Raw genomic sequence first — 13,167 nt, 5'->3', positions numbered from 1 at the left:
GAAGCTAATTTGTGTAAACTTTGTTTCTTGAGTAGACTATGTTTTTAGATCAAAGTTTTAGAGCAAAGTGAGATGGCCTAGATGAACAATATGTTAAAATAATACCAAGCCTTTATGTTCCCTCAACGAGTTTAAGGTTCCTATGCCAAGCACTTCTGCCAGATCACCATTCCAGAGCAGGGTGTCTTTCAGAGCAATTCTCAATCGACTCAACAGAGAGATATTTTTATTTGGTACAGTGTTGCAATTCAGTTCAATATACTGTACATTCAGATTAATGCACACTTTAAAACTGAACTTCAGGTATACAATTCAACTATCAGTATATAAATGGTACTACTGCCTAAATGGTACTGCTGGTGAATACAAAATGTTGGATTTTCTTCTACTTTCGGCAATAGTAGTAACCAAAAAATAAAAATAGAGGGTGAATCCCCACCAATGGGGGCATAGACAACAATATAAATGAGAGAGGTTTTGATCCCTCTCCACTCCACCCAAAACATAAAAAAGTGTTGCCTAAAAAAGTGTATAGAGGAAGAGTATACAAACTGCCGCTGCTATGTTACCACCCGTAGACCACGTGGCTTTGGAGCAGGTAGCAGAAACCTGATGGCTGGGAGTGGGTCTTTAACCCAGACAGCAAGCAATTGAGCTGCAAGTTTGAAAATGACTTGCTAAGCTGTTGCTAGACTTGCCAGACTTCACAAATGTGTTGCACAATTGCAGCAAGTCCACATTGCATGACTCCAGATCATCTTTCTTTGCAAACATTCTGCAAGTCTGCTGCAAGTTCTGGTTCAGTTATGTTATGCAACAGTCATCCCACCACAGGGGTCACTGTAGCTAAATTGCTCTTGCTGTAAACTCACCGCTGAAACTTTGCTTTTGCTAGAGACGTGCCACGTTACAAATTGGAAAAGTGTCAACTAGAACTTGTGCTTCAAGTGCTCTGCAAGTGTACATGACAGTGGAAATGTGCAGCAAGTTAACAAGACTTACAATTCAACACTGCCACAAGTTTGTGGCAAGTTATCCTTGCTATCTTGGAAAAGGCTAAGTTCTTTTTTCCAGAAAATAGCCCATGCAGTAAAAGTAAAAGTAGATATTATAAAGCTGTGTAGCTTTCAAAAATGATGTGAAAACTGTTGGATGCCTACACCCAGCATTACAGGTATGAAAAGCAACAGTTTTCAGGTCCTAGCAACAAGGCAGAATGTGGGAGTTGCTAACTAGTAGTTTCTTTAGCCCCAATTGGCCCCAATTGGCCCCCAAAAAGAGGAAAGGAAAGGAAAAACAATAAAATTAATGATCATTTTACAAAGCTGCACAGATTTCTACTATCTACTGGGGCCCTTTGAGTGCATAAGCGATTTTCTGGAAAAGATGAATTTAGCCTTTAAAGTGAAACCCTTCTCTGTGCAGTACTTACCTGAGTTCAATCTCGATCCAGCAATGTACATGAGAACAGCGGCTCTGTCGGCTTTCTCCCTCCTCATTGGCTCAGACAAACCAGTAGGAGCTTCTGTCACTCACAGGCCGTGAGGAGGGAGCGGAGGGCAGGGCTGAGCCTTGCTCTGTGTGTCAATGAACACATAGAGGCCACATGAGTGTAGCACCCCAGAAGAGTAGGATTAGGACTTCCCCATTGCCCAGAGCAGGTAAGTATGACATTTTTTTTGCTTGTTTTTTTGTAATTTAAAGTTTACAATTATTTTAATGTGAGTGTTGGATACTAGATACTCTGTGAAAGAGAAAAAAGGGGTTGCCTAGCTGGAGTTCTGCAAAAAATGGACCTTTATTGTGAAAATTTTTTTTTCAGTCCACAGGCTGCTTGTGCAAATCAAATTATTTGTTCTATGTATGATAGGCAACGAAGGCCCAGAGCTCAAAGCTGAAATTGTAACCATATCATATCCATGTTCTTGATGTAAAGTTAAGTGAATACATGTAGAATAATATATGTTGTAAATATACTTATACTCATTGCTCACCATTTACAAACTCTTGCTCTTCAGATGACAGGATGCTAGATAAATGTGACTGATGGCTTCTACACGTGTTCTCTGCATCTACCCAGGTTTCTCTGTTTGAGAAGTGTTGATAGCAATGTCCTTGGAATTTGGTCCAGCCTTCATCACATACTTCAACATCTAGGAGATATAAGAGAAAAGAATGAAGTGAGGGAACAACATCTATAGCTGGGATGTTGGGAGTCCACTTTGAAGCTTCTTTCAGCAGTCAGAACTTAAAACCTGTAGAAAACAAAATGTCAGTAACAGAGACAAAGTTAAAAGGTGTCTTTTACCTGAAAATGTTCAGTAAAAAGAGATGTCAGATGACCTTACTCAGCCATACAGGGATTCAAGACTTACACAAGTAAGAGAGAAGAGGTTTCAACTGCAGGTTCCCCTGAAGAATCAAGAAATCTACCAAGCAACTATTTTAGTCCCATTGAATATTAGTGTAGGATGTTTACGATGCCAGTTACTTTCCAATTGGAGTTTTTACTGTGTTCAATAGAGAGGCCTTCACAGCACATACACCATAATCAAAAAAATTCAAGGATGATCACAAGATCATAAAATTCAACAATGACATGTAAATAATGATTAAGATTAATGATGATGGTACCTGAATATCAAAGATACTAGTACAAGGAAAACAGAAGGGGATCTTATTCATATGTTTTGGAGGTGCCCAAAGCTATACTGGTATAGGAGGGAGGAATTTGGAACTATAAACTTGGTATTTGGGACGTCTCTGAACCTAGATGTAAGGTTATGTGTGTTGGGTTATGTAGAAGGGGAAGGAGATCATGGATGTACTCAAACTGCAAAAATTGATAGCACAAAGATGGCAATTGGTGTTACCCCAAACCTGTAGAGAGTGGGAACGAGGTATGAATTAGGTAAAAATCAGTATATGTTAGACAAGGACATATGAAGAAATAGGAGAAGATTTGGAAATCCTGGTGGGACGCAAAGGGATATCCCCCTTAGCACAATGTGAAAGAGAACAATGTGAAATGAGCCATCAGTATAAAGGAGGAAGGATAAGGGGGGGAGGGATTGAGATGGTCAGTAGTACCAACTAAAGGGTTACCATTAAGGAATAAGTGGATAGGATGTGATGCATTAAAATAGGAAGAAAGAATGATTAAGAGTGAATAAGAGAAATGTTGGTGAAGATTGGAGAATGAGTGGGGTAAGAATGAATAAGAGGATTAAGATAATATGAGGATAAAATGAGGAAATGGTTGGAGTGGTAAAAGTAAGAAGGTGGTCAATGAGGAGTAGAGTAGAAGGAGAACGAGAAGATGGGATAACTATATAGTAAACACTTGAGCAGGTTGTTTTTTCTTTGTATATGTATATTTAGAATGAAAGGGGAGGGGAGAGAGATGTGGAATATGGTTGTTTGTATGTCAATGATAAATGAAATATGTTTCAATAAAGATTATAAAATTAAAAAAAAAAAAAAAAACATACTAGTACGGGACATTGACTCTGACATTTTACATTGACTAATTTGACATTTACAATGTCAAGTGTATTTCCTTAATTTATTAACTCATTGGCATTTCATAATGTAACCTTATCTTCCTATTTATAAGAGAATAATAAAGAGACGTGGCCACAAACTAGCATTTGTTTGGAGAAGAATAAATATTGGGGTTGATTTACCAAAACGGGAAAGTGCAAAATCTGGAGCAGCTGTCCATGGTAGCTTCTAACTTCAGCTTGTTCAATTAAGCTTTGACAAAAAATCTGGAAGCTGATTGGTTTCTATGCAGAGTTACACCAGATTTGGCACTCTCCAGTTTTACTAAATCAACCCCATTATGTCCATACCTAAATAAATGTTTGATTTAGCAACTTTACCAAAGCATTTACCACCTTACTGTAAATTAATATACTATCACAAAATCTTGGCTTTAGTGATTGTTTTTGACCTTTACATGCTTAAAACACACATACGTCTATATGTATATGCTGTACAAAAGGTCTTAGGGACAGGCAGAGGGTGTCCCATTCAGGCCTTCCTTTCTTCTGGGTTCCATTGCAGCTATATGAAGCACCATGGTATTAGTTATTGAGGACATGATAAATAACCTTCAAGAGGCAGTCATCATTTGAAGGGTATCTTCTAAGTTAGTTAATGGCAACAGAACAAATGCCTGTTTTGTTCCTCAGGAATTCTTGTATCCTGACCTGACACTCAAGACATGAATGCTCAAAGCCAATTTTAAAGGAAACTAATATTATTCTTTTTTGATGATTATAAACAGTAATGCCCCGTACACACAGTCGGATTTTTCTGACGGAAAATGTGTGATAGGACCTTGTTGTTGGAAATTCCGACCGTGTGTGGGCTCCATCACACATTTTCCATCGGATTTTCCGACACACAAAGTTTGAGAGCAGGCTATAAAATTTTCCGACAACAAAATCCATTGTCGGAATTTCTGATCGTGTGTACACAAATCCGACGCACAAAGTGCCACGCATGCTCAGAATAAATAAAGAGATGAAAGCTATTGGCTACTGCCCCGTTTAGAGTCCCGACATACGTGTTTTACGTCACCGCGTTCAGAACGATCGGATTTTCCGACAACTTTGTGTGACCGTGTGTATGCAAGACAAGTTTGAGCCAACATTCGTCAAAAAAAATCCATGGATTTTGTTGTCGGAATGTCCGATCAATGTCCGACCGTGTGTACGGGGCATATGACATACTCATGCAATACTAAAAAGTAAAGGAGTAATAACCTTGCCTGACGCTTTACACATGAATTATGCCTAACAAGTAATATTTTATGAGATAAAAAGGGTTGAAAAGGAAAGAGATTGTTCAAATATGTAAAAGAATTATGAATTCTGACATAGTTTTTTTTAAGCACCAGAATTGTTTTCCCCAAAACTATAAACTCATTGGGGTTTAATTTACTAAAGGAAAATAGGCTGTTTACTTTGCACTTTTTACTTAGCTTAACTGCTTAGCAACTGCCCCGGGCACATATACTGTGGCAGGGCGGCTGCTCTGTGCCAGATCACATACCTTCGGACCCACCAATCGTTCGTGAAACAGGCAGAATGGTTGTCTGTAAACAATGTAGATTGCCGTTCTGCTAGAAGGGAAGACAGAGATCCTGTGTTTCTGCTAAGCAGGAACACGGATCTCTGTCTTCCCACAGTTAAAGTACCCCCCACACAGTTAGAAAGCACCCCCTAGGGACACATTTACCCTTTGATCGCCCCTGGTATTAACTTGAATACTATTAACCCCTTCCCTGCCTGTGCCATTAGTACAGTGACAGTGCACATTTTTTTGTCACTGGTCCCATAAAAGTGTCAGGTGTCCAATATGTCCGCCGCAATATCGCAGTCCCGCTAAAAGTCGCTGATTGCCGCCTTTACTAGTAATCAAAAAAAAAAAAAAAGAAAAAATAAAGAAAAATATCCCAAAGTCTGTAGATGCTATATTTTGCTATAGCTTCTGTGCAAACCAATCAATATACGCTTATTGGGATTATTTTTACCAAAAATATGTAGCAGAATACATATTGGCCTAAGCTGATGAATAAATTAGATTTTTTACAATTTTTTTTATCGTATATGTTTTTATAGCAGAAAGCAAAAAAAAATTATTTATTTTTTCAAAATTGTAGGTTTTTTTTTGTTTATAGCGCAAACAATAAAAACCGTAGAGGTGATCAAATGCCACCAAACGAAAGCTCTATTTGTGGGGAAAAAAAGGACATAATTTTTTTTGGGATACAGCATTGCACAACCATGCAATTGTCACTTAAAATAACGCAGTGCTGTAGCGCAAAAAAATGGCCTGGTCCAGAGCCAAAGTGGTTAATTAATGTATTAAAACTTCTCTTCGCAAAGAGTAGCCAATCACATTGCTTGCTCATGATTGGATGATGGCAGTCAACATATCTTCATCATCATTCACTAAGCAAAGTGAAAATTTCCTTCCAAAGTTCAAGTTCTTTGCATTGTGACATGCACAAACAAAACAAATGAATAGGTGCTTTTTCTCAGCATGAAACATGTCAGACTTCTTCAGCACTGTAGGTTGAGTGGTCTTTTTTTTATAAACACTGTAATCCTAAATGCTAATGTTATGGACCTTGGCAGACATAACAAAGGTGAGTTAAAGATAAAAAGTTTTGAAGTCTCTTATCTTTTAAAGCCAATCAATAAAGAACGACATATATTTGAAATGCAGTTGTTTTTTTGTTGGAAGTGCGCCACAAATAACCTAACAATGAAAAGAAGCAATTTTTGACAATAGACTGTTACCATGTGCTTCATAAAGCAGCTATTAAATTAAAACATTAATTTAATGATTTTGACCTCTGGGGCATTATGGCCCCTAAACAGACAATTGCCTAAAGTAGATGAGTGAATGAATAGATTTTTCCATTACTCCAAATTAACATTGACCTTTCTGAAGTACAGAAATAAAAATGCAATTTCCTGCCAGCACATTGTCTTACTGAAAGGAAGCAGATTTTGTTTTTGTGACACAAAATTTTTAGGACACCTGTTCAAATATATATATATATTTTTTAATAAAGAAGAGTTTGTCAAGAATTTTTTTCTATCATATGGAACAACATGCCTTTTCTTATCTTGTTTTTTTTTTGTTGCTTAGCTGACTTGATATAACAATGTAAACCTTTGGTTAATGCTGAGAAAAAGTATCCAAAAAACACTAAATCAGTGCCAGGTGTCTATTTTCTATTTTTTTTCTTCTTTTATTAGTTCCTAAATGTGCTCATTAATTAATTGTTAATTCAATTATCTGCTGACCAAGTATATGCTGGTGTTTTACAAATCACACTATTCAATGTGGACCTAAATGCGATTCAGCATTAAAATTCAGGCACATCACACATGTTCTTTATATATAAATATAGTCTAAAAAACTGCCATTTATTTTAAATTAAATAATTATATAGATCTGCAAATCTCACTGCATGACCATATGACAAGCATGTTTCATTTATTTTGATACTGTATAGTGTGGGGTACTTTACCAGGCAAAATCATCCTATCACTAAATGAAAAAATTCAAGACTGGAGGGTTCTGCATGAAGACTCTACTGACACCAGTGCCCTTCAATACATTTGTAGGTTTTTGTTCAAAAGCTCTAGTATTCGGAACGTCCATTCAATTATCTAAGAGTCAGGAGCTGATTTGACATTTGCTTTAGTAGAGTGAGCGAAAAAATCGAAGGATGAGGATGAACATTTTTTATTGAATCCAATGGTAACAAACGAATTTCTATTAGTTAAATTGGCAACTGGCCAAGAAAAAATGTACCTGGGGCTAAGACTTGTCAAAATTAATCCAGACTGCCAATTGAAAATCAAAATTTTGACCTGGTACTCGAATGTAAAGTTGTTCAAAATTAGTTGAGCCCATGAAAGTGCCATCAATTGCTTGGACTAATGATTCCTTTCTTGTACAAATGCTCGAATGAACATCTACAGGCGTAAGGTCAGCTTGATGATAGGGAATTGGTTCAGTGTCAATAACCACATTCTGTCAACAAGAGGAAGCATGGATGAGGTCTTAAGGCTTGTGTACAATGTTTACCTGTTTAATCCACCGGGAAGGCTGTCCTTTTCCACTGTTCAACCTTACCAACAAGTCAATATAAACGGTTCATTACTCCTCACTTACTAAATTTAGCTAAATCTCTCATACCCTTGTATTGGGGACAAACAATAATTCCCCTTATATCACAGTGGCTTCGACAAGTAGACCATATTTGCCTCATGGAAGATATCACCTCATGCAAGATATCACCCCAGCAAAACTCACCAAGATATGGGCCTGCTGGTTTGAGTTCAAGACCTCTTCTCAGGATTTGGAGATATTGTCTAACATTGATGTCACTGTTCATTCTCCAGACACCACTATATACGCTCAGCATGTTTGATTGTTATAGCCAACTGTTTGCTACCCCCTTCTCTCCCTCTTTCTGCTCTCTATTCCTTTCTTCCTTTTCCCTTTTTTATCTTGTCTACTCTCTCCCATTGAGGTACAGTATATACCTACACTGTATTTATTGTGTATTTCTGGTACTGATATGTACCACTGTTCCTTCTACAATCCGTTTTTTATTAGTCCCTGTGAAATGTGTTTTGTTATGTTTTACTTATATCCTCAATTGCCTTCGCGGCCTGAGTTTCTTTTTTCTTTGTCTTATTTGTGGACACAGCATTGTCTTATGTACCTTCTTTAATTTTGTTCACTAAAAATGTATTAAACAAAAAAATTAAGGGGAAAGCATACTTGATTAAGCATATTTTAGCTATGTGCTTTGTGTGTGTGTGTTTTTTTTTATAGCTTAAGAAAACTTTAATATGTTTAAGTAAACGAGCAATTGAACAGATTCATAATACTGTGTAGGATACTGTCCACATTTCAGGCTTCTGATATCTGGATAGTACACTTGGACAAATTGTTTTCAAAGAAAGTTGAAAACCCTTTAAAGTGGTTGTAAACCCTTACAGACCACTTTTTGCTACAGGTAAGCCTATAATAAGGCTTACCTGTAGCTACCCAGGATATCTCCTAAACCTGAACGGTTTAGGAGATATCACTTGTATTTGCATGTGCCGACGTCATCGGCACATGTGCACTGAAGCAAACTGAAGCAACGGCACGAATGTGCCGTTGCTTCAGTTACACTGTGCCGTTACCGGCGGCTACCGGTGGATAACCGGAAGTAACCCCCGGGAGAGATGTCGCTGGCCGGTGCTGTGTATGGACACCGCAGCGAGGGCTTCAATCTCAGGTGAGTATTATATAATGAGCTAGTATGCTATGCATACTAGCTCATTATGCCTTTGTCTTGCAGGTGTTAGTTTTACTTTTTTTTTTCAAAAGTGGGTTTACAACCACTTTAAAGACTTGAGGGAAATGGGTTGGGGGGTATATTTGGCATGACAGTTAACCATACCTTACAACATTCACAAATAGTTTACATGGACCAGTAAGGTATACTTCTGGTCCTTTTAAACCCAACTTCCATCCAGTGAATGGTGGGTTTGGTTTGCACATATATTCTGGTAGTATAAACACCAGAAATGGTAACAGCGGGGTTCATTTACTCAAATTGGAGAGTGCAAAATCTGGTGCAGCAGTGCATGGAAGCCAATCAGCTTCTAACTTCAGCTTGTTCAATTAAGCTTTGACAATATAACCTGGAAGCTGATTTTTGTCTATGCTGGTTTTTTCTATGATGGTTTCTCTGCACAGCTGTACCAGATTTTGCACTCAGTTTTAGTAAATCAACCCCAACGTTTTTAAGCTAAAGCCACGTACACACGGTCGGATTTTCCGACAGGAAATGTTCGATGTGAGCTTGTTGTCTGAAAGTCCGACCGTGTGTATGCTCCATCGAACATTTGCTGGCGGACTTTCCACCAACAAATGTTGAGAGCAGGTTCTCAAATTTTCCACCAACAAATTTTGTTATTGGATTTTCTGATCGTGTGAACACAAGTCCGTCGGACAAAAGTTCTTAGTACAAACACGCATGCTCGGAATCACGCATCACTATTTCCTTTTCAGCCGTCGTACGTCTTGTACGTCATAACGTTCGTAATTGTTGACCAACATTTGTGTGACCGTGTGTATGCAAGATAAGTTTGAGCCAACATCCTTCTGACAAAAATCCATGGTTTTGTTGTCGGAAAATCCAATCGTGTGTACGGGGCATAAGTCTAGAGATTTCCCAGATTCCTTTGTTCTATAGGCCCAATAAAATTTCTAGTTGTAGTTTAGATATATTGACTCTTTGGGAACCTGAAGTTGGTTAGGAAACCTTAAAAGAGAAGACACACAACAGTAAATTTCTTCTTGATCAGGTCGCATGTAGAGTTATTTCCTGTAAACCGAAATAAAATCACATTATTCATGAAGAAGAGGGAGAGAAACTGAAAGAGACAAAATTAGATTATTCACTCTTCTCTCACAGGTAGGCCTGAGCCCACCAAGAAACAATCACTACCCTTGGCTTTGGAAAGGAGGGACGGACTCATTTTGGTTGGGATGCAGTTGTTAGTAAAATTAGCTCAAGCCACATTGGTCGTACCGATCTGACATAGGTCCCCTCCGTAGCTGGGAAGGCATAAGCATTTGAATGAGTCGATGCCATCAACGCAGGTAGCTCCATTCACACAAGGGCTTGGAAGGCATTCATCAATGTCTGTAAAAAATCAAGGTTCTGCCATTAGGACCTAAGACTGCTACCTAACAAAAAAAGGAGAGCACATCTGATTACTTGAGTTGTGCCGTTCAAATGCTGCTTTTAATGGAGACATATACTGTACATATGTATGTCAGTATAAGGACATAGAAACAGTGTTAGGCTAATAGCGCATGTCCAATACATGATCCCAGTCTGTAGTACTTCACTAAAGTATTTGAATGTTTGAATCCAATTAAAAAAATAAAAATAATTTAGCTACAGTGCACTGAATATTAACCATTGCTGATTTTTTTTTAAAATGATAAAATATAAGAAAAACATAAATGTAGCATTATTTAATATACAACATTTTATTGGGGTTACAAATTGCTTTATTAAAGTAAAATATGTAAAAAAAAAAATAACTGCAAAAATAACTATCCTAAACTATCATTAAAGTAAACTGTATTATATTAAAATGTATTAGTACAATTTAATATATAGAAAGTAATGTTATCAAACATGATAACTTGTACATTTAAAATCAGATTGTTCAAATTATATTCATAAAACACTATAAAAGTAAATGTTTTTTTCTTGTACTTTATTTGTCTCTGGGGTCAGTTATCATTAACCAGAGTGTAACACTGAGTGTTCACAAACACAATTTGTTGCAAACCAAATTGTGTTGTTTAAAGCATTAAGCATTGTAACTAATTCACATACTATCCCTAAAATGGATGTATGTGTGTTTTAGGAAAAAAAAATATTTCAACGTTTATATCATATTTTTTTTCCAGGGGTAGTTACTGACATTTACTGATGCATTTATCATGTGTTTAAAAAAGGTGTGAAGCCACATTAAAAAATAAATATATGGCTTTTGCACAGGAAATGAGCTCACTATTTGTGCCATGTAAGGAAAATGCACACTCAGCGTTCTGTACTAAACAGGAATGAGAGTTCAAGAAACTTTTTTGTGGCTTTTCAAACTTTTTATGCTTAAGGGTTAACGCTCTTTAGCCCAGCATGCTCTGTGTTTGACAGCAAGCAGCAGCCATTTGAACCAGCCCCTTAAATGCACAACTGCTGACCAAGTAACTCGTTCTCCTTTTTATTTTTGAATTAGCAACAATTAAGTTTTAAGCACGCCATAAGGGAAAATTAGGCATTTAGCTAAAGCAAGGCAAACAGCAAGGGAAGGTGGGAGCTTTGAAAGGCAGATTAGGACTTTCTAGGTTTCTTTGCCCCTATTGAGCTAGCTGTGGTGTCTCTCATTTGATTCCTGGAGGAAAAAGAAAACAGAACAAGAGAACAACATATCACCATATACTAATAACACACCAAATATTTTACAGATGATCTATTAACATTTATACAAGGCAATACCAGGACAATGTTGTGTGATTGTTTTGGCCCTGTTTTTACATTGCAATCTCTCATTTTTTCAATGAGAAAAAATGGAGCCCAACAACATTTGTCAAAAGGTTGTTGGAGGAGTGTGTTTTGTAGAACCGAGGGGTATAGTGGAAAAGGAGCACCACACCATTGTAAAAACTCAACCAAATGTGTTTCTTCATTAAAAAAATCAAACAAATGATGTTAAAATTTAACAGACTCACTTGGACCTTTTAACTATGGTGTGGTGCACCCTTTCCACTATATCCCTTGGATCCTCAGGGAATCTATTCTACTTTCTATCCCTTGGATCCTATCTTAAAGACCCCCTAGAGCAGCGGTTCTCAACCTGGGGGTCGCGACCCCCTGGGGGGTCGATTGCTCATTCTCCAGGGGGTCGCGAATGCTGGCCGAGATGCTGGCCGAGACGGACCCGAAGTTACTGCCTGAGTCCGTCCGTCTCGGCCAGCGAGATGTCACTTCCTGGAGAGGAGGGACTGCACGGAAGTGACGTTCCGTCGCCGCCATCTTGGTACTCTCGTCCGCAGTAAGGCTTAGACTTAGAAGTCGGCAAGCGGACATCTTTGTACACCCACCGAAATCCGCTTGCTGCGGACGAGTGTACCAAGAGGGAGGCAACGAAACATGACTTGCTGAAGAAGAAGAACACCTGTGACTTCTGGTAAGTCAGACACACAGGAAAAGCTGACAAGACAACATTTTTTTTATTATGGTCCTATATATATATATATATATATATATATATATATATATATATATATATATAAACGTCCCAGTTGGTTCCTCAAAAGTAGTTATTCCGTGCCAGTGCTAGATACATGTTTGGAAGCTATACACTTTGTGTATCTAGCACTGGCACGGAATAACCACTTTTGAGGAATCAACCGCAACGTTTATATATAAATCAGTGGTGGGGGCGCAAACAAACTGAAACAATCAGAAAAAAAACCCCATTAAAACGCTGCAACTGTGCCATCAAATGCAGCCACTGTGCCCATCAATTGTCACCACTGTGCCAGCAAACACTACCACTGTGCCATCAAACGCAGGAACTGTGCCCTTTAATTGTTTAATTGCCACTGTACCAAACGCAGCCACTGTGCCCATCAATTGTCGCCACTGTGCCAGCAAACGTCGCCACTGTGCCATCAAACGCAGCCACTGTGCCATCAAACGCAGCCACTGTGCCCTTTAATTGTTGCCACTGTACCAAACGCAGCCACTGTGTCCATCAATTGTCGCCACTGTGCCAGCAAACGTCGCCACTGTACCATCAAACGCAGCCACTGTGCCATCAGACGCAGCCACTGTGCCCTTTAATTGTTGCCACTGTACCAAACGCAGCCACTGTGCCCATCAATTGTCGCCATTGTGCCAGCAAACGTCGCCACTGTGCAGCCACTGTGCCCATCAATTGTCGCCGCTGTGCCATCAAATGCAGCCACTGTGCCCATCAATTGTCGCCACTGTGCCAGCAAACGCCGCCACTGTGCCATCAAATGCAGCCACTGTGCCAATCAATTGTC

At 38.5% G+C, this 13,167-nt stretch overlaps 1 protein-coding gene across 2 annotated transcripts in view; it reads right to left on the bottom strand.

The window, feature by feature from the left end:
• ACAN (aggrecan) overlaps positions 1-13,167 on the bottom strand; it is a 155,317-nt gene that overhangs the window by 17,643 nt on the left and 124,507 nt on the right. Inside the window, exons 14-15 of one of the 2 annotated variants that reach the window (XM_073618438.1) lie at positions 10,127-10,240; positions 1,995-2,153 (exon numbers count right to left, since the gene is read on the bottom strand). In XM_073618438.1, coding sequence (XP_073474539.1) covers positions 1,995-2,153; positions 10,127-10,240 — 273 coding nt within the window. The remainder of the gene's footprint in view (positions 1-1,994; positions 2,154-10,126; positions 10,241-13,167) is intronic. The other variant, XM_073618439.1, reaches the window with a different exon arrangement.

Source organism: Aquarana catesbeiana, linkage group LG03 (assembly GCF_042186555.1).
Source record: "Aquarana catesbeiana isolate 2022-GZ linkage group LG03, ASM4218655v1, whole genome shotgun sequence".
Classification (NCBI taxonomy): domain Eukaryota; kingdom Metazoa; phylum Chordata; class Amphibia; order Anura; family Ranidae; genus Aquarana; species Aquarana catesbeiana.
The sequence above is the reverse complement of the archived record's forward strand: the minus strand, read 5'-3'. Positions and strand labels throughout refer to the sequence as shown.